Source organism: Sceloporus undulatus, chromosome 3 (assembly GCF_019175285.1).
Source record: "Sceloporus undulatus isolate JIND9_A2432 ecotype Alabama chromosome 3, SceUnd_v1.1, whole genome shotgun sequence".
Classification (NCBI taxonomy): Eukaryota; Metazoa; Chordata; class Lepidosauria; order Squamata; family Phrynosomatidae; genus Sceloporus; species Sceloporus undulatus.
The window spans coordinates 235,668,823-235,689,843 of NC_056524.1; the positions used below are offsets into that span (position 1 = coordinate 235,668,823).

Consider the following 21,021-nt stretch of genomic DNA (forward strand, 5'->3'; position numbering starts at 1 on the left):
TTATGTACCAGGGGGTCAAGGGAGGGCTTTTTTAGGATCGGTCTTACTATGGCCAATTTAAGATCCGATGGAAATAGCCCATCCCTTAAAGATGTATTAATTATCCGGCGTAACAAAGATGTTACCGCCGGCCCCCCCTGGGCCGCTAACCACGAGGGACAGGGATCAAGAGAGCAGGTCGTTTTCCGAACACTTCCGAGGATCTTGTCCACATCCTCGGTACTCACCAACTCAAACTGATCCAGTTTAACATAGTCCACGGAGGCTCTGGACACTTCTACCCTAGGTTCTGCTAAAGTGTCGGCGTTCAGACCTTCGCTTATACGAGAGGTTTTATCCGCAAAAAAGTCGTTAAACAAGTCACAGCAGGCCTTAGAAGGTTCAAGGATCTGGTTCTTACATTTGATCAATTTTGATGATGAGTTACATTCATTTGATCAATTTTGTTAATGTCATCAGACTTGTTACTATCAAATTCTAGTTTCAAACTGAAGCCACATATGTACATTTATACTCCTTACTATTTAGACTTTTACAGTCTGATTTTTTTAAAAAAAGTATACAGCATTGGAGAAATTCTATTAACATTCCTTACCACAAATGTAAGACCTTTTCCTTGGCTGTCACTTGTTGAGAAATCCAACCTGCCTGGATCTATAGCTCCCAATTCACCTAAACATTCCCCACACAGAAGCCGTGCATGAGAATGCACATCCTGGCAGCCAATCAGAAGAACAGTCACCAGATGAGAAATAACTGGCTCAACTGTTTCACTATCTGTTGCATATTTTATCAGTTTCTCCTAGGAAAGGAAAAGCAGAAAGGAACAAATAAATTATATAAGCATATGTTATACTCCAGTATTTTACCATTTACATCTCAGCCTTTCATATAGTATCACAAGTAAAATCATTTTTTAAATACAATAAAATGTAGAAAAACGAAATGCAGAAATAAACTAAAACATCTAATGTGGGTCCAAGTACACCTATCTATATACTAGACAATGTGTGGTGGAATAAGACAGATGTGTATGAAATGGTTTATGTAAAAATTTGCACATCCTGGAAGCCACTTTAATTTCTGGTTTAAATCAGGACTTTCTTGGGCCGAAATCAACTGGAATGTGGAGAACACCTTATGAAATCTAGAAGATTTAGCGTGCATTTTGAAGAAAAAAAAAAGTTACATAAAAATTGAGAGAATGGGGAGCCATGGGGCACAGTGTGGCACTTGGAGGTCTTGAAGAGTGCCAGTTCCTGTCAGGTGCCCATCCTTGGTTTAGAAGCTGAAGGAAATGAACAAGAGCGGCCACATTGTACCAGTTCAGTCTATCTCCCCACATAGCCCTATGTTATTTATGATAACTCGCAGTGGCTTTCCAGGCTTTCAGGTGGACAGAGATGTTCTCCATCACCTGCTGTCGCAAATTCACATTATTTCTGTATGCTCAGCTACAAAGCCATGGCCCTTCCCTTGCCCAGCTGCCAGCAAAAACCATCACCATTTTTCATTTACCCTCCCCTCATACCATTATAGTTATGATATTGGTTGTCAGTAGCAGAAAGCAGTATAATAATACTGCTTTCTGCTACTGACAACCAACATCATAAAACAAGAGGACACAAAATACTGTGCCACAACATAAGATACATTGGGAGGCAGAGGTGGAGAACCTGTACCTTCCAAGATATTGGAGTAAATTTCCATCATTTCTGAAATTGATCATGTGACCTTTGGCTGATAAGAGCTGGAATCCAACTACATTTAGAGGGGCACAATTTCCTCTCCCAAGTTCCACGGGGGGGGGGGGGGGGGGGGAAACAAAGAAACTCAGTGCAAAGGGTGATATCCAATTAACCCTCTCACCAGCAGAAGGGCTTTCAACAAAGAATTAAGTACACTCATCACTGCATATTTGCAGCTTTGATATTTGTGGCTTTGATTATTCACCGATTTGATGACTATGTTCTCTCTAGAAATATCTAGGTCCTCCAACGCAACTTTAACTAAAAGTTGCAGTGAAAGACCTAGAGATTCCAAGAGAGAATACTCTACTAGGCATTGGTAGCTCCTCCAGAGCAGTTCTATGGTCAGTGTCTGTCAGACGTTGACCAGAGAGTTGCACTGGAGGACCTAGAGATTCCTAGAGAGGTGTCCTCTAGGGTAAAAATATGGCGTTATTTGTCATTTTTCCATATTCACGGGGGTCCTGTGCCCCTAACCCTAGCGAATATGGAGGGACACGTGTATATGTATGTTAGGGATCCTCTGGCGCAGATTTTGGAAGAGCACTGAGATCTGTGTGTGGAAAAGAGTGAAAAGTCTTGTTGTACAGAGGGACATCTGCTTGTATTGTTTTAGGTTTCAACTGTTTTTGGGACAGGGCCTTAGTGGATGTATAGACTTTTCAGTTCAAACCTGGGCTTTTAGATAAAGAATCTCAATTAGCAAAACTGGGGAAACATTTGCCTGAAAGCTTGGGAGAGCAGCTGTCACTAGGAATAGAAAGTTCAAGAATGAATGGGCAAGCAGTGTAACAGGCTTATACAGTGAGCTATATGCTCAAACCCATGTAGAGCCGCGTGGGGCGGTGCGTCCCCTTGGAATGAATGGGGTGCACTCCCGTGGTGCCCGTGCGCCGCCGCACCATCACCACATGCACAAGCCCCATTCAAGTGAATGGGGCTCGAGCATACACACTATTTGGCTTATGCGGGGGGGGGGGGTGTTCCGGAACAGATTCCCCCGCATAAGCCAAGGGCGCACTGTACATAGGAAACGTTCTCTCTTATCCACAGCAAATCAGTGTTGGGCAATTCAAAAGAAAACCAAGTCTCTAAACAAAATGATGGGCATTAGAGGATGTCTGTGGGAAAGCTCCCTATTGTTCCTAAATTACACTGTAATTAAGTGCACGTATGCTATCAAGGTGGAATTAAGAAACAGATACTTTTATAGAAAGAATGCACCACATACAAATCTGTCTTCTCTCTTCTGGATGACATTGAAACGACAAGCTCACTTACTGCATGACAGGTAACTGAATATCACATAATTTATCTAGTATGGATCACCTTTCTCAGCAATGCTGGCAAGAGAAAGGAAGAAATAAGACAGCAAAGCACAAGAATAAGTGAACAAGTGCTGTGAATCCTTTTATAAAATAGAAATACTATCTTTCCTTTCATGTTGGGAGCAAAAGAATTCTAGTTTGATAAAGATCGGCTGCAAGGGTAAAAAAAAGCTTCCCTATATCAGAAACACAATACAGCTATTTAACACTTGGGAGTAAATATTTTTACACATTGTTTTAAAATCAAAGGTGTTGTTAATACAAAGATTAATTCACCAATGTTGCTATTAACATTAAGAGACAAATTAATTTCAAAACTAGTGTAGCAGTTAACTGCTGCTGTGCACAGTTGATTTCAGCTTATCTTTATCTGAAAAACCAAATCTCCCAATATAGGACCACCCAAGTCTTAGGATCTTTCAGGACTTTCTCTTGGTCCCACCACCATCTCAGGCACGTTGGGTGAGGACACGGGAGAGAACCTTCTCAGTGGCTGCTCTTAGACTATGGAAATCCCTGCGATGGGAAACTGGGCTGACCCCGTCTCAACTCTATTTCCGCTAACAGGCAAAGACCCTTCTCTTTATTCAGGCCTTTGAGTAATAACTCTCTGTTGCCGGTCTTTTAACTGGGGTGTGTTATTTTTATCATATTAATGGCCTTTTAAAATGGTTTTAAATCAATGTTTTTAATATAATTACCTTTTAAACATTTGCACTATCCATTTTATTAACTGTACTGTACAGTCACCGCTCTGTTCTGACAGACTTGAGATCCGTGATTTTGAATATTCATGGATGACCTGTGTGCACCCTGCGCATGCTTGCACCCTGTGCCCCATTCAAGCCTATGGGACTTGTATATGAGCAAGCCTCTGTTTTTGCGGGGGGGGGGGGGGCAGAATGTGAGCTGCCTTGGGCCTCTTACTGGGAGACAGCTGGGATATAAATCAAATCAAATCAAATCAAATCTGTATTCACTTTCATTCAGGCTACCTGGCAAATACATTCTGATCTTGAGTTTTACATACTTGATTTTTATATAAAGTTTCCTTTAGGCTGGTGAGAGCATGAACCCGAACATCTACATTTTCATGCTGAATAGCTTTCATGGAGAGCTGCAGTGCTGTCTGTAAGTCGGTGCTCTTGGATGTCTCCTAAGGGGTGAAAATACAGATAAAATGTATTCCAGACAGTCCATTTCATTACTCAATGATTCAAAACAGTAGCTTGTGTGAAGGAAGACTCTCAGGCCCAGGGATCTCTAATGTTCCTATCTATAAAACATGAATTTGTTACAAGAAATCCAGTGCATGTTTTCATTCAACAAATGGGACAGATAAGGACATGGCTAGGTTGGAAGGATTATTTACATTATATTTGCAAAGAACTATGTGTGCTCTTAGATCCTGCTTAACTGTATGTACAGTATTCCAAATAGCCTATCAAACATTGCAACTAAAATGTATCTGATTTCCTATTATTTTACTACAGATCTGAGTAGAAATGTACACTGTAAACTTATACAGTATTGTTCAAATTGTTTATTTACCATTATCCTTCCCATGGCAAAGGTTGTAAAAGAATCTTATAGAATTCCATGCCAACAGTCCATTTTCACCTACAATCTTCTATATAAATATAAATAAAAATGTAAATGTTCGTTTGTTCAAAAACTTAAATCTCCGAAAGTTCTTTATCGATTGCTTTGAAATTTTGACACAATGTTCCATTCAAATACACACATGTTTTTATATACATATATTTTATATAGATGTCACACCTGTGACAGGTAAAAATATGTTTTTTTAAAGAACAGCACCATCTGTTGGATGTAACAGCAACATATGCTATACTAAATATTCAATTGCCGTTTGTAATCACTATCAACAAAACTCAGGGCCAATCTTTAGAATTGTGCGGTTTAGATCTAGACATGGATTGCTTCTCACATGGACAATTATATGTTGCGTGTTCTAGAGTCAGCAAACCAGACAATCTCTATATCTACACAGACAACGGAATAACAAAAAATATTGTATACCCACAAGTACTGTGAAATTAAATATTTCAGAAACGTGTGCTTTCTCTCTCTTTTTCTCTTCCATTTAAACAGACGGAGCCACATCAACGTGTATACAGCTAGTTTTACATGTAAACAAACAAACATATAAAATTAAATCAATACCTTTCTATATTCCTGAAGAACAACTTGAATTTCTTTTAGCTCAGAATGGTCTGGCAGAAAATATATTTCATGTAGGAAATCTTGTACTGCATCCCTAACAAAAGAAAAACTCTTTTCTCATAACTGTTTTCTTAAACTCACAGTATAATCAAGGAAAGAAAAAATTGAACTGAAATGTACAGAGAACTGTGTATTTCAGAAGTTGGAGAGACTTAGAACTGTGTCCTGAACAGTAATAGGGTTCCACCCTAGAAATTCATATCCATTCAGAAATCAAGGAGCACTATTGCTATTGTCAGGATCCTACAGGATTTATTATATATCTATATCTATATATTCTGGTCTAAACTGAAAGTTACCATACAAATGACTAAGCAATGTGTTGTTTTTGTTGCTACCTGAGATTTTTAATTTAAAGAAGAACCAGAGAGAAACTGCTGTGATTAGTCAATTCTATTAATTCCCATGGCAAATCTTTCTATCATTAGTTGTTTGTGGGTTTTTGGGGCTATGTGGCCATATTCTGGAAGAGTTCATTCCTGACGTTTCACCAGCATCTGTGGCTGGCATCTTCAGAGAATGTTGGCATAGATGAGAGTGGGGTATATGTCATTCTTAAAAGAATGCATGAAATGCCTGCCATTTACTGCTTGCCCATGCAATAAAGGAGGCATGTTTTACAAGAGCATTTGTAATCTTTTTATTTTATTTATTAAAAATGTCCAAGGAAACTTACAATAAAATGCACAATAGGAAATAGCCTAGAGAGCTAGCATGGCACAGTAGTTTAGGTGTTTGACTACAACACTGGAGGATCAGGGTTCAGTTCCCATTCCTCCATGAAACCCACCAGGTGAACTTGAGCAAGTCACATGTACTCAGCCTCATCGGAAGGCAATAGCAACCCCCCCAGAACAAATTTTGCCAAGAAAATCCCATGATAGGTTCACCTTAGAGTAATCATAAGTTGGAAATGACCTGAAGGCACACTACAATAACAAACAAATTATGCAGAATATATATTTATCAATCTGAATAATTTATATTGATCAAAACATTTTAAGCACTTGTATTACTAAATTATGAAAATACACAAAACTATCCCTGCAGCTCTCCTACCACAGGAATAGTGGAAACGCACAACATTGTTCATCAGTTCCATTCCACCCTTTTCTATTTCAAGTGAGTTTTAATTTATAACATTTTCCCCCACATCCTGCTAACTTATTATGGTGGTTTCCTTAGAATTTCTTTGCACTGTATTTTAATCCTATAGTTGCTTATTTTGAATTTTAAAAATAAATCAAGAATTAAAAATCTTTTAAGTTGTTATTATGCATGTTTACATTACTGTTTGTCATTTGAGAACATTGTCTAGAAAGGCAGCCTATGAATCATTAAAGTAAATAAATGATTGATAGTATAATACCTGTTCTCCACTATAAGAAAATGGAAAACTGCTGCTGTTTCTTTTGGCTGAATATGAATGAGAGGCAAGAGAGCAACTATCACATGACTGAGAAGGGAACCAAGATGAATCTGGTCCAAGCATCGTACAAAACAATCCCAAGACCTAAGTAAATACAATAAAACAACAAGCCAACAATATTATTTGTTTACTTAAAAATATTTCAGTATTGTCTCCCAGCCCACAAGGGCTCCCAAGGCAATGAAAAAAAAAATAAACAAATAAAAACCAATTGAAACAATACAAAGATAAAAACATTTTTAAAACACACTAAATATTCCAAAAACTCCTAAAACAATTTAAAAACAATTCTAAAATCCAGTTTTAAAACAGTTAAAATTGCAATTTCAAACATTTGGCTGCCCAGTTTTAAACTATAAGTTAAAAAGAGATGGAATCAGCCTAACTTCTTTGCGCTGCTACTAAGAAAGTTCTGGATTACTTCTTCCAGCAGCTTCATGTAGATGTTAAAAAGCATATAGGACAGTACTTACCCCTGTTTAACCCAACATACTAATGGACAAAGGGCTGAATAACAGTCCCCCTAGCACCACCCTCTGGAAATGCTCTGCCAAGAAAGACTGAAACCACTGCAAGGCAATACTCCCAAGTTCCATATCAGCCAAATGACCCAGATGGGCATCACTGTCAATGGTATCAAACATCACTGAAAGGTCCAGGAGGACCAACAAGGACACATTCTCGCTGTCCAACTCCCAGTGTAGGTCATCCACCAAGGCAACTAAGGCTGTTTCTGTCCCATAACCAGTCCTGATCCCAAATTGGAATGAATCCAGGTAATCCATTTCATCCAAGAAAACCTGGAATTGCTTGCTCTAGAAACCCACTTAGAAAGAGGAGATTAGTGACAATATACCATATGAAGCAATGCTACATGCTTCTCTGAACACAGTACACAACCACTTTGAAATTCATTCCACGATATCTGTACCAGATTTATTTTTTAATTTTGTAACTGTATAGATTCACTAGATAGCCCAATAAAGCAAAAAAAAAAAAAAACAACTATGTAATAAATCATTATTTCAGTGTACAGTGCAATGTACAGTATTCTTACTTGCAGCACAGCTCTGGGAAATCTTCCTTGTATCTCAGTCCTGTCCTGAGTGTTGTCATCATTTTCACTCTTACAGCACTTATATGTTTTGGACCCATAAGTTTCATTAAAGCCATCAAACTATTTAAGGCCTAAAATTTAAAAAAAATGACTTACTTTGACAAAGATATTATGGTTATTATGAATGATAGTGATATTATGGTTAATAGATATGGTTATCAGACCTGAACATGTTGGAAGCCCATTTCTAACTGGCTTTTAAAAATTTCCTCTTCAATGTAGGTATTATCCCTATATTGAAGAATGAAAAATCAGATGAAGATGAACCCCAAATTCTAGAAAGTGAAGCTGTACTAAGAGAAATTAGGAAAAATAAGCCACCAAGAACAGATGATATTCCAACTGAACTGCTGCAATCCACACAGACAGAATCAATTCTGGCGTTAGCTAAAATATGCCAACAAATATGGGAAATAAAACAATGGCCAACAGATTTGAAACAATCAATATACATCCCCATCCACAAAAAGGGTAACATGAAAGACTGCAGTAACTATAGGACCACAGCATTAATTGCTCATGCAAGCAAAATTATGTTAAAATATCTGCAGCATTGAGTCCAATCTTATATGGAGAGAGAAATCCTAGAAGAGCAAGTGGAGTTCAGGAAACGAAGAGGCACCAGGGATCACAGTGCAAACACACGATAGTTAATGATGTGTACCAAAGAATTCCAGAAGAAAATCAGCATGTTCCTTATAGACCATAGCAAAGCCTTTGCCTGCATGTATCACAAAAAGTTATGGAATGGTCTTAAAGAATTGGAAGTGCCACTATATTTGATAGTCCTGATGAGAAATTTGTACTTAGGACAAAATGCTACTGTTAGAAAAGAATATAGAGAAATAGAATAGTTCCCAATTGGATAGGGGGCAAGGCAAGGCAAGGCAAGATTCTATCACCCTATTTATTTAACTTATGTGCAGAAAATATCATACAAAGAGCAGGTTTAGACTCAGAAAAAGGGTGAGTGAAGGTAGGAGGAAGAAATATCAACAATCTGATATGCAGATATGGAGATGACATTATAATACTAACAGAAACAAACAAAGACCTGGAACAATTACTGAAGAAGTTCAAAGGGGAAAGTGCCATGGCTGGATTAATGCTAAACATTTTTTAAAAATGACCACGGAAGATCTACAAGAATTCACCCCAGACAACAAGAAAATCAAAATACTCAAAGTTTCCATAACTTGGTTCAAACATTAATCAGAACAGAGACTGCAGTCAAGAAATCAGAAGATGACTAGGATTGGGAAGGGCAGCTAAGAAAGAACTGGACAAGATCATATACAGTGTAAAGACATAACTCGGAACTAAATAGTCTAAGCCATTGTATTCCCTTAGAATCATAGAGTTGGAAGAGACCACAAGGGCCATCCAGTCCAACCCCCTGCCATGCAGGAAATCACAATAAAAGCATCCCCGACAGATGGCCATCCAGCCTCTGCTTAAAGACCTCCAAAGAAGGAGACTCCACTACACTCCGAGGGAGTTTGTTCCACTGTCGAACAACCCTGACTGTCAGGAAGTTCCTCCTGATGTTGAGGTGGACTCTCTTTTCCTGCAGCTTGCATCCATTGCTCCAGGTCCTAGTCTCTGGAGCAGCAGAAAACAAGCTTTCTCTCTCATCAATATGACATCCCTTCAACTATTTAAACAGGGCTATCATATCACCTCTTAACCTTCTCTTCTCCAGGCTAAACATCCCCAGCTCCCTAAGTTGTTCCTCATAGGGCATGGTTTCCAGACCTTTCACCATTTTAGTCGCCCTCCTTTGGACACACTCCAGTTTTTCAATGTCTTTAATTCTTTAATTGTGGTGCCCAAAACTGGACACAGTATTCCAGGTGGGGCCTGACCAAGTCAAAATAGAGTGGCACTATTACTTCCCTTGATCTAGACACTAGACTTCTATTGATGCAGCCTAGAATTGCATTGGCCTTGTTAGCTGCCGTATCGCATTGTTGACTCATATTCAACTTATGGTCTAGTTGGACTCCTAGATCCCTTTCACACGTAGTTTCATTCAGACAGGTGTCCCCCATCCTATATCTGTGCATTTTATTTTTCCGCCCTAAGTGCAGTACCTTACATTTCTCCGTGTTGAATTTCATTTTGTTAGCTTTGGCCCAGTTTTCTAGTCTGTTCAGGTCATTTTGAATTTTGATACTGTCCTCTGGGGTATTAGCTACTCCTCCTAATTTGGTGTCATCTCCAAATTTGATAAGTATGCCCCGAATTTTGTCCTCCAAGTCATTGATAAAAATGTTGAATAGCACTGGGCCCAGGACAGACCCCTGTGAGACCCCACTGGACACTTCTCTCCAGGATGAAAAGGAGCCATTGTTGAGCACCCTTTGGGTTCAGCCGGTCAACCAATTACAAATCCATGTAACAGTTGCCTTGTCTAGCCCACATTTTACAAGCTTGTTTGCAAGAATATCATGAGGAACTTTGTCAAAGGCCTTACTGAAATCAAGATATACTATATCCACAGCATTCCCTTAATCTAACAAGCTGTTAATTTTATCAAAAAAAAGAGATCAGGTTTGTCTGGCATGACTTGTTTCTCTGAAACCCGTGTTGACTTTTTGTGATTATGGCATTGCTTTCTAGATGTTCACAGACTCTCTTTTTAATGATCTGCTCTAGAATCTTTCTACCGATGTGAGAACTGGATAGTGAAAAAAGCTGACATAAAGACAAAATGTAGTGCTGGAGAAGAGTGCGGAGGACACCGTGAACAGCCAAAAAGACAAGCAAGTGGGTCCTGGAACAGATAAAGCCTGAACTCTTCCTGGAAGTCAAGATGATGAAACTGAGGCTGTCGTACTTTGGCCATATTATGAGAAGGCATATCTCATTAGAAAACATAATAATGCTAGGAAAGGTAGAAAGTAACAGAAAGAGCAGAGGATTGCATGCCAGATGGCTAAACTCAATCAGGGAGGCCATGGGCCTGAATCTGCAGAGCCTAAGAAGAATAGTAGAGAGTGGGAGGTTTTGGAGGGAATAGGTAGCAGAAACTGTGTGTTGGGAAAAGATGTATCTGGGGGAGGAATATCTGGGATTGATTCTTGGAAAGAGTTCTTCACCTTGGAGCACGTCTTGTAGTTAAAATATCTTTCCCTGTACACACAAGACTCTAGTCCAGAGCACACGGCCTCTATAAACCCACTATATGCACACCGGCTGCACCCGTCTCTGCCCCAAGAAAGAAGGATTGAGAGTCCTTCCTCACTGATGAGAAGCATCATTCTTTGCACATGGTCACCTTGGGAGCAGCAGCTGAGCAGCTGGCTGAGCAATGACCAAGAAGCTTCTTGCCCACACTGGTATTTGCCACAAGGCTGGAATGGGTGAGAGGCTTCTTGGTCACTGCCCAGCCAGCTGCTCAGTTGCTGCTCTGAAGGTGACCAGGTGCAAAGGGATCAAACAACCAGTCAAGCAGCAACTAAGAAGCTTCTCGCCTGCGTCGGCCTTTATTGCAAGGCTGGCACAGGTGAGAGACTTCTCAGTCACTGTTCAGCCAGCTGCTCAGTTGCTCCTCCCAAGGTGACTGGGTGCCATGACAGCAGAAACCAAGATTGGTTGTTTTGAATTTGCAGCAGAATAGTAAACTTAATATCAGCAAGTTGGCATTGGAAGACATTAGGGTTGTCACCCAAGAGGAAAGGGGGCAGTGGCCCAAAAGGGTTTGGGAACCAATGTATTACACAGTTATAGCACTATGACTCCACTTTAATGCCAAGGTCACATTCTATGGAATCCTAGGATTTGCCATTTAGAATGGGATCTTTAGAATTCTCAACTAGGGAATAATAATACCTTGCTTGTCATTGTGTTCCACCAAGTTACAAGTCCAACTTCTGCTGAGTCTAAGGTGATCCTGTCATGTAGCTTTCTTGGTAAGATTTGTTCCAAGAAGATTAGCCTTTGTCTGCTTCTGAGGCTAAGAGGGACTTGTCCAGGATCAGCCAGTGTGTTTCTATGGCTGAGATGAAATTCAAACATTGGTCTCCTGGAGTCCTTGTCTGACACTCAAACCACTACAGTACAGTGGCTCAGGTCTAGCACATCACCAAACTACAAACTGCACAGGATGTAGTCTATGTTAATCTGTGACCTTTCCTATTCCACAGTTAAAATGAAATGATTATGTTATAATAGTGTAGTGTGAAGGTACCTGGGTTCTATCAAATATCCCAAAACTCGCAAATAGTGCTAACCACACCTTCATTTCCCTCAAGTCCACCAGTTTCTGTTTTGTATTTAACACAGACTCGGTGAATAAGTAATGTACTAAACTAACATCTAGAGAACTTTGGAATGCTGAAAAAGAAGATAAGCATGTAGATATTCAGAGTCCACACTGCCAAAAACAGTATCTTTTCAGTATTAACTAGGAGACTACTATTGAGCTATTATTATTATTATTATTATTATTATTATTATTATTATTTGTATCCCGCTCTTTTCCCAGGACTGGTACTCAGAGTGGCTTCACAGCATTAAAAAATAGTACAATTAAAAACATTTTTAAAAAATGTAATTAAAAAGGAATTAAATTATTACAGTATTAAAACAGATACCGTAGTTATTAAAATAATAAAACATATTTTAAAAGATAAAACTATATATAGAGAAAAAATTGTATCAAATTTTTAAAATGGTCCAACATCTCAGCCTGTCCTTATAGCAATTCCTCAAATGCCTGTGTGAACAGGTAGGTTTTCACCGGCCGGTGGAAGGCCATCATGGAGGGAGCCATTCTGATCTCCTTGGGCAGGGAGTTCCAGAGTCTAGGGGCAGCCACCGAGAAGGCCCTCTCTCGCATCCCCACCGTGTTTGTGATGGTGTTGGGACAGAGAGAAGGGCTTCTCCAGAGGATCTCATAGTCCGGGCCAGTTCATACCAAGAGAAAGGGTCTGCCAAACAGTGTGGACCTGAGCCATGTAGGGCTTTATAGGTAATAAACGGCACCTTGAATTGTGCCCAGAAACAAACTGGCAGCCAACGAAGCTGTTTCAACAGGGGCGTTGTATGGTCTCTATAATCTGCCCATTAACAGCCTGGCAGCAGCTCTTTGAACTAGCTGGATTTTCCGAACACTTTTCAAAGGCAGCCCCATGTAAAGCCCATTACAGTAGTCCAAATGGGATGTAACCAAGGCATGTACCACTGTATGCCCCAGGTGTTTAAGCATTCCAAAGTTTCTGACACTAGACTTTGTTAGTGCTCCTCCATCATGATTTATATTAGAACACAAAAGAACAAAACTGCTTCAGTGGCTTTGGCAGAAAGCTGACTCACCATTTTTTTATCTTCAATTCCAACACTGGAACTCAATAACTGCATATTGAAGAAGGCCAAAATGCCCAGCAATTTTGGTTGTAGATAATCAGCCTAAATATTTAAATTAAAAAAAATACTTGGAGACAATTCTGAAATACTATCAATGTTTCATTGCACATTCAGTTTCTACTCCAGAAAGCAGTTTAAAATAAAATATTTTGACCTATCGCCATTTCATTTGCACCATGGAGGGGAATGCAATTATTCAATAAGGAGGTATCATAGGTTACTTTTACCTCTTGTCCACAGAAGGGCCCTAGTCACTTACACTTCCCTACTCTCCCCCCCCTCAAATTATTGCTAAGTGCAAGTGGTCAGGGTCCCAAGTTTCTTACCAAACCAGTTCTGATATTTTAGGTAGTGTGGAAGTTCTTCTTTACAGCTTATAGAAATCACTTGAGACAGAGACATCCATTGTAAAATAAACAGTAACTTTTATTGAATAACATTAAGAAATAAAGTATCTTGTGTGAGTTATCTTAAGCTTAATATGGTTACTTTATCATCAAACATGTAACAGGCCTTTAATAACCTTCATTCTAATATACAGTATCTCTCAGCAGGATTACCACTGAGTAGACCAATGGTCCCCAAACTGTGCTCTTTAGGGGATTTTGGACTTCAGCTCCCAGAATCCCAAACTACTGGCCAACATGGCTGAGGCTTCTGGGTGCTGACATCCAAAAGCTTTTAAAGGGCACAGTCTGGGGACCACTGGACTAGACTAACCAAATCAACCAACTGCGTCTAGCTCTCTGACACACACTCCTGCCTTTATTCTAATCCTCCCACAAATCCTCCTCACAGCCTTTCTGAACTGTGATTGGATGCTGGGAAGCCAAGTCTGCCCAGCAATACTGTCATAGGGGGTCATTTCAATCTGTAAGTACAGTGGGACCTTGGTATTTGGGGGCTTGCCATCTGCAGATTTAAGCATCTGCAGACAGGAAACCTGTGTTGTTTCCAACAGTGGTGCGTGCACATAGCTGTGCCACCATTAGGGACAGTCCCTGTTGTCTCCACTGTGCCCCTGTGCGCATGCACCACTGCAATTAGCAGAAGTCACCCTTCCGCATATATTCACTTTACCCCTCCGCGGCAACTGTATACATTCCTTTCCTCCAAGTTTGTGGAATGACCTGCCAGAAGAGATTTCTCAGCCCAACATGCTATTTGAGTTTAAATCAGCAGTAATGGTCAGTCTCTTCTGGCTGACATATACAGATTATTTTTAAATTATGATATTAAAGTATCTATTGATGGGTTTTAATATGCATTGGTTCTATATGTTCTTTTAACTGTTTATTTAATGTGCTGTGCTATTTATTGTGGTTTCCTGCACAGGGAGAGGTGGATAAAAAATAAATATTTTTATTATTATCATTCTCCTCCTCCTCCTCATCATCAAGTGGTATTAAGGAAACTGTGATGGTGCTCCTACTCACCATTCGCTCAGGAGATGTGATGTCTTTTGGTCCTTGATACGGGTCATCATTAGAAGCAAAAGAAGCCAGAATTGATAAGCCATTGAAAACCTGTTGGTAGTGTTCTCCGATACGTAGCAATAATTCATTATGCAATCCTTGATAGTCCTGTCTCAGCAAGCTTCCCAATTCTATCTCTGTTTCATTCTATAAAATAGCATCAATGGGGGAAAATATTAACTTGGTAATATACAAGCATATTATCGAGATGCATGATGTGGAGAGATTACAGAAGAGCAAGAGTAGGCAACTCTTCAGATGTTGTTTGAGTGCAATTCTTCTTCCCTAATGGTGAGAGGTATTAGCAGCTGCAGTTCAACATATGGAGAATGCCATGATTTGGCCAACTAACAGTAGCACTCTACAACCCATGACAAGTGTTAACTGGAACAGAGTAACAAGCCACTTATTAGTCAAACAGGAATAAACTACCTTTCCAGGAGAAAATCTGTTCTCTGCATCCTTCAGTAAAATGATTTAGTTTCAGATATGTATCCAGTAAAAGCAGAGAATGTTAACTAAGCGATTGTTTGCCCCCCCCCCCCCCGAATAATTTTCCATTTGTTTTTCAGATGCAGGAAGAACACAGCATATTTTAGGTATGCCTAAAAGACTGACTATGCTTGTAGTGAATGCTTATCTTAAAATACATCATTTATTTGTGTTCCAATACAACCCACAAACTTTATCACTCTCACTGATCCAACACTTATGCACAACACTCAAAATTACCTTGAGATAGTGAAGTGCTCGCTCCAGCAAATCTTTGCTACAGAAGCAGACCAAATGAGAGAAGATGTATTTGAAGTTGTTGATAAGAATCTCTCTGCGGTTTACATTTAGCTGTTTTGCTATTGTTCGGATAAGCACAGAAGCTGCAGGACTAGCCTTGGCAGCAAGGTCAGGCAAAAGAACTTGGAGAATCCTCTGGAAAAATAAAGAGACAGCCACTGATTTGAAAAGTAACTTTCTTCAATTCATTCCAGTAAAGATACACTTGTAAGTAAGACTATTCCTTGTAAATAACAATGACAAATTCTAACACAGCTTTTTCTAAACTTGTACCCTTCAATACATTGTACAGCAATTCCCATCAAGACACCAGCTCAATAGTGGTAGAATGACTAGAGGGTGCCTTTGAACATGTGCAGAATGCACCCTGGTTCCCCTTCTCACCCTCCACCCAACCTACCCTCTCCGCAGTTGCATTTGCAGTGAGTTGCTGCTGGAGCCACAAAGCACTTCTCTGGAGTCAGGCTGAGGCTGTGGTAAGGGAAACTGTGGCAACAAACCAAATGAACAACCCTTTCAGCATGGGATTAAAATAGATCTCTCCTAATCACTTCCCCTCAGCTCATCAAAGAAGAACCAGAACCTCTTCCCCTCACCTGCTTCTGTCTTGGAAAGGAGCAAGCGGACAAAACCCAGCCAGGTGGCTGGCATGCTCCCTGGATCCTGGAGAACATGAACACCTACAGCCAGAGTTTGCCACCACTGTCTTTTTCAGGAGGAAAGGGCACACAGGGCAGACAGGCAGACTATGGTTGGAACAGGCCCCATCCCTGCAGACTAAAAGGTTTGTTGGCGGAAAATCTTGGCCACTACTTGTATGTGCACTCCTGTCTCCTGGAAAGCACACCAGCCGCTGGCTGCAGCGCTTCTGCTCATTTCTTTGCAAGGCAAAAGCAGCTAGAGGAGGTTTTGGGTCATCTCCGATGAGATGAGTTGCAAGCAGGTAGCCTAAGCAGGAGCGGGGAGCCAGTCAGAACCATAAGCAGGGAATTGGAGGTTGAGGAGAGACCTATTTTAATCGAAAAAGTGAAAAAGGCTGCACAAACTTGGTTTGCTGCTGCTGCTACTTCCCATGTCACGGCCTCAGCCCAGCTACAGAAAAGCACTGTGTAAGATCCAGCAGCAACACACTGTCAAGGCAACTGCAGGCAGTTTAGGCTGAGAGTAGGGGAAACCAGGGGGCATTCTGCATATGTTCAAGGCACATTTTACTGTCCAAGGCCTGAGCCTTGAGAATAAAGTCAATTCCTTGGTCTGTGAAATAGACATATTTAGGTCCAGTCCAGGCCAAAAGAGAAAGGCTCCGTGAGGAGGGAAGCAGGTCCTCACCAGGCCGTCCCAAACACAGTCTGTCTCTCCTTCCTCTTCCCGTGAGCTCTTTTCCCTGGATTGACCCATGGATAAGTTGCCCCACATTTGTGGGGACAATTCTTTTACAAAAAAATCCCCATCCCAGATTCACCCCTTTTCACTTCCTGCCCCTCACTCCTGGAACCTTCTTCCCCCACAAGCAAGAGCCATCACTTCTTTAACCAGCTTCAAAACGGAGTTGAAAACCATCCTGTTCCGAGAAGCCTTCCCAGGCATTGCATAATTGTCGCGTACTATTTGATGTTCTTTCGATGCCTGTTTATCGAACCATTTCCTGTACATGTATTGCTATGTACTGTATATGTATTTTCCCTGGAAGAAGATTAACCATCCATTATGAAGCCAAGCCCTCCCTTCAGTCCATCTGCCTTGGTCCAGGCCTTGGAGGTAGAGAGGAACTGCTGGACCTCTTACCCTTTCCCTCCACCACTCCCTTCTCCTTTTGTGTCATGTCTTTTTAAATTGTAAGCTCGAGGGCAGGGAACCATCTAATTAAAATGATTGTTTGTACAGCACTGTGTAAATTTACAGCGCTTCATAAATAAAGGATAACAACAACAACAACAACAACAACAACAACAACAACAACAATGTCTCAATTTATACAAAGTATGCAAGATATTTCTACTTGGCTATATTGAAACCTTTTCCAACGCCCTTAGCTTTGTTCTTGTTAATTGCCATCAAGCTGGCTTTGACTTGTGGAGACTCTAGGAACGAGAGACTTCTATAATCCCCCAATATCAATAGGCCTGCTCAGATCTTGCAAATGCAGAACTGTGGCTTACTTGACTGAGTTAATCCACCATTTCATTTTATTGAGCATTATTGTCTTTCATTTTATTGAGCATTATTTTTAGTGAGTAAAATCTATGATAACTTTCCACCAGGATTAACTTTCAAATGAGATCTTCAGTAAAAGCTTATTTGACCCGTGAGCCCCAATCTACAGCAGTACTACTGTCAGCATTGCCTCTCATAAGCAAAGAAATATAATACCAATGTGGGTTCCTCAGTTTACTCTGCTTCACTTCTTTGTTGAAAGCATGTTTCTCTCCAGCCTGGCTCTAATTCCAGAACTGAGCAAAGTCAGAAGAAAAGTGCTTCGCATAACATGGTGTAGCACAGATAAAGAAAAGCTTAACTCACTTCATGAGCAAATGGCTTTTCAATTAAAAAAAAATCCTACTACTACTTCTCACCTGAACTCAGACAGGTATAAATAATCTATTGATATGTCCTCACATCAATTTTGCCATTCATTCTGCATTATATAGCTAGATTTTGGCATTTTAGATTGGTTTTACATAAAATTTCATGCAAACCCTATCCATCTGATGGCTGAAACTTGCAAATCTTGAAAGAAATATTTCACAAAACATATTTTACTGCAAGATAAAGAAGCCCTCCCAGATAAATCTGGAAGATCAAAAAGATTAGGTTGTCACCAAAAGGGAAAAGGCATTGGAGGAAAGGCAAAAGGCCTTGGGAGTAAGGTTGCCATAATTCTCTACTAAAAACAGGGACAAAATGTAGGACAAAATTTAGACCAAAATATAGGACTATGGTAGGATAAAATTTAGCCCAAAATGTAGGACATTCAAGGTCCTCCATTTTTCTTAAATGTCCTACATTTTGGGCTAAATTTTATCCTACCATTGTCCTATATTTTGGGCTAAATTTTGTCCTACATTTTGTCCCGGTTTTTAACAGAGAATTATGGCAACCCTACTTGGGAGGGAAGCAGTCCTCCTCTTAGCTCCCTTTTCTCTTTGAGATTAACAATTGTAAGAATCCAAAAGGTGTTAAGTAATCAATGTTTTAGAAAGGTAACATTTTGTGAACCTAGAAGGTTGTGTTACAAAACTCAAGAGATAAATGCATGGAAAAACTATTTTTACTCTGGAATATAATATTACAAACTTACATTGAGAAAACGGTTGAGATCTGGAAAATCAAAAACATTGGCAATTTCAGATAACATGTCCAGAGCTGCCTCTCTTTGATGAGCAACCTCTTGTTTCTGCATTTCACTGCTTTGGCATGGTGTGGTGGAAATCATAGCCAACTGGCTGGAGTGTAGAGATTCCACTAAAAACTAAGAATTGATAAATAAAATTTGCTGTGATTTCTGTCATAAAAAAATCAATATCCATTACAAATCAGGATAGGTAGCAGATCATGCCAATCTCATCTTAAGCTAACTTCCTACCAGGCCCCTCTCCATCTTTCCACAGACAGCACAAAAAGCAAAACAAACAAACAAACAAAACGAGAGCAGAAATAGAGACAAGTGTTACTGAACCAATGGCTGGCAGAACCCTAGAGGACCTGTATGTTCTTAACCATAAAGATATAGCTATTTTATGGGCGAGCATGGAGATCTCCTTCACTGCAGTCTAGAAAAAAACTTTCACAGTGTGTATCCAATGCAGGAGGGAGCCATGCACAACTGAGATCTACCACAGCCAACATCAATCATGAGAAGGAATGCTGTGAGTAAGAGCTAGGCCCCACAACCTGCTGGAGGACTCTCCTCTCCATAAACTGAGTGGTTAAACACATACAAAATGAACTTCTTGCTGGAAGGGAAATAATGGAGTGCAAGTCAAAAGGCGCCAATTAAGATGTCCTTGGAGGCCTATGGATCTGAATGGATTCTTGATGGCTTTCAGGGCTGTTTCCTGATGCCAGACGCAGGGTAGTAGACAGAATAACCCTTGCCCATCCCCTCTCATGAGAAGGAGACAAGCAAGCCCTCTGGTTTATTAGGGAGCTGGTAGCAATGAAACCAGTTGGATGGAGATTAAAGCAACAATGGCAGAAGACCCAGAGTAGGTCTCACAAAAATTTGCCCATGCTACCCATGGGATATAAACTGAAATGAATTAAAGACTCAGTTTGAACAGAGGCTGCTGTGACACTTGAGTGGCCTGTGATCAAAACGTGCCTGATGGAAGCACATACTGCTTCAAAATAGCTACTTGGAGGAGCATACAGGAAAAGATGGAGCCTGGAAGAGTCATGTGATGGTTGAGCCCACATGTATCAGGACCTAACCAGTGTGTCTCAGAGTCACTTTGGTCTACCTTCCTCCCTGAATCAGATCCCAGTGATTTCCCCAACAAAACATCACCCATCAACAAAACATCATCCAGTTTCACTGGATGGTACAGCTCAATGGGTCTACTGCACGTGCTGCCTTGGAACTTGTGGAAGTCGAGCTAATTTTTATTGCTGTAAGTGCTAAAGTATACTACTGTAGCAGCATTATGCTGCTTGCTCTGAAAAGAATCAGCTGATGTGGACACCAAGGGGAGGCCTGATGGGATGCCAGGGGGGAAAGGAACCACTATAGTGGTTCTAAGCAACAAGCTGTGAGGTCAGATTGGGCCAAGAGGGGTTTGAAGGGCCAAATGGCCCTTGGATCATTGCTGGCCTTAGAATAATCCCTTCTTATGAGACAAGCTCAGAACAAGCATGCAATAAAAGCATGAAGGGGCCTTGAATACACTGTCTATACAGGGAAGGGAAGAAAGATGGGAATTGGGAACCATAAGGGGTGGAAAAGGGGAAGAAGGATGCACTCTACTCCTGGTGAAAAGTTCTCCTGCAGCAAAACAGGAGATAAAAAACTGAACCAAAAAACTTTTTTAAGAATTGTATGCAAATTATAATGAAAAGAATTCCCCCACTTCCAAGGTTGGAAAGAAAGAGGAGGAGGGAAAATGAGTGTAGTGACAGAGAAGGAATAGGTGAGGAAAAATTGAAACTGGAATGTTTCAGCTTTAAGCTCAGTTGAATGAAGCTGAAGTGAAGGCAGGAAGAACAGGGAAGGAGCCTAGGATATTTGATATTTATATTTTTAATTGTTGCCTGCTTATTTTATCTAATTCTATCTTGTATTATATGTTTTGTCTTATATGTATTTTGTAGAATGTACGCCATTGGCAGATTTCATTTTTATCGATTTTATTATTTGTATGTACAGCGCTGTGTAAATCTACAGCGCTATAGAAATAAACTATAATAATAATAATAATAAAAAAAATAATAATAATAGGAGTGTAGGTTAAGCTCTAACTGATGTCAGGCAATTTCAGGTTGGCCTGGCCTAAAACAGAATATAACCCAAGTGTCAATT

General features: G+C 40.2%; 1 protein-coding gene across 1 annotated transcript in view; it reads right to left on the minus strand.

Moving 5' to 3' along the window:
• The window catches only part of ATR (ATR serine/threonine kinase), a 78,823-nt gene that overhangs the window by 33,622 nt on the left and 24,180 nt on the right, over positions 1 to 21,021 (minus strand). The window contains exons 10-18 of the mRNA XM_042458525.1: positions 18,805 to 18,975; positions 15,447 to 15,641; positions 14,676 to 14,861; positions 13,189 to 13,281; positions 7,810 to 7,940; positions 6,693 to 6,836; positions 5,264 to 5,357; positions 4,107 to 4,232; positions 596 to 802 (exon numbers count right to left, since the gene is read on the minus strand). Coding sequence (XP_042314459.1) covers positions 596 to 802; positions 4,107 to 4,232; positions 5,264 to 5,357; positions 6,693 to 6,836; positions 7,810 to 7,940; positions 13,189 to 13,281; positions 14,676 to 14,861; positions 15,447 to 15,641; positions 18,805 to 18,975 — 1,347 coding nt within the window. The remainder of the gene's footprint in view (positions 1 to 595; positions 803 to 4,106; positions 4,233 to 5,263; positions 5,358 to 6,692; positions 6,837 to 7,809; positions 7,941 to 13,188; positions 13,282 to 14,675; positions 14,862 to 15,446; positions 15,642 to 18,804; positions 18,976 to 21,021) is intronic.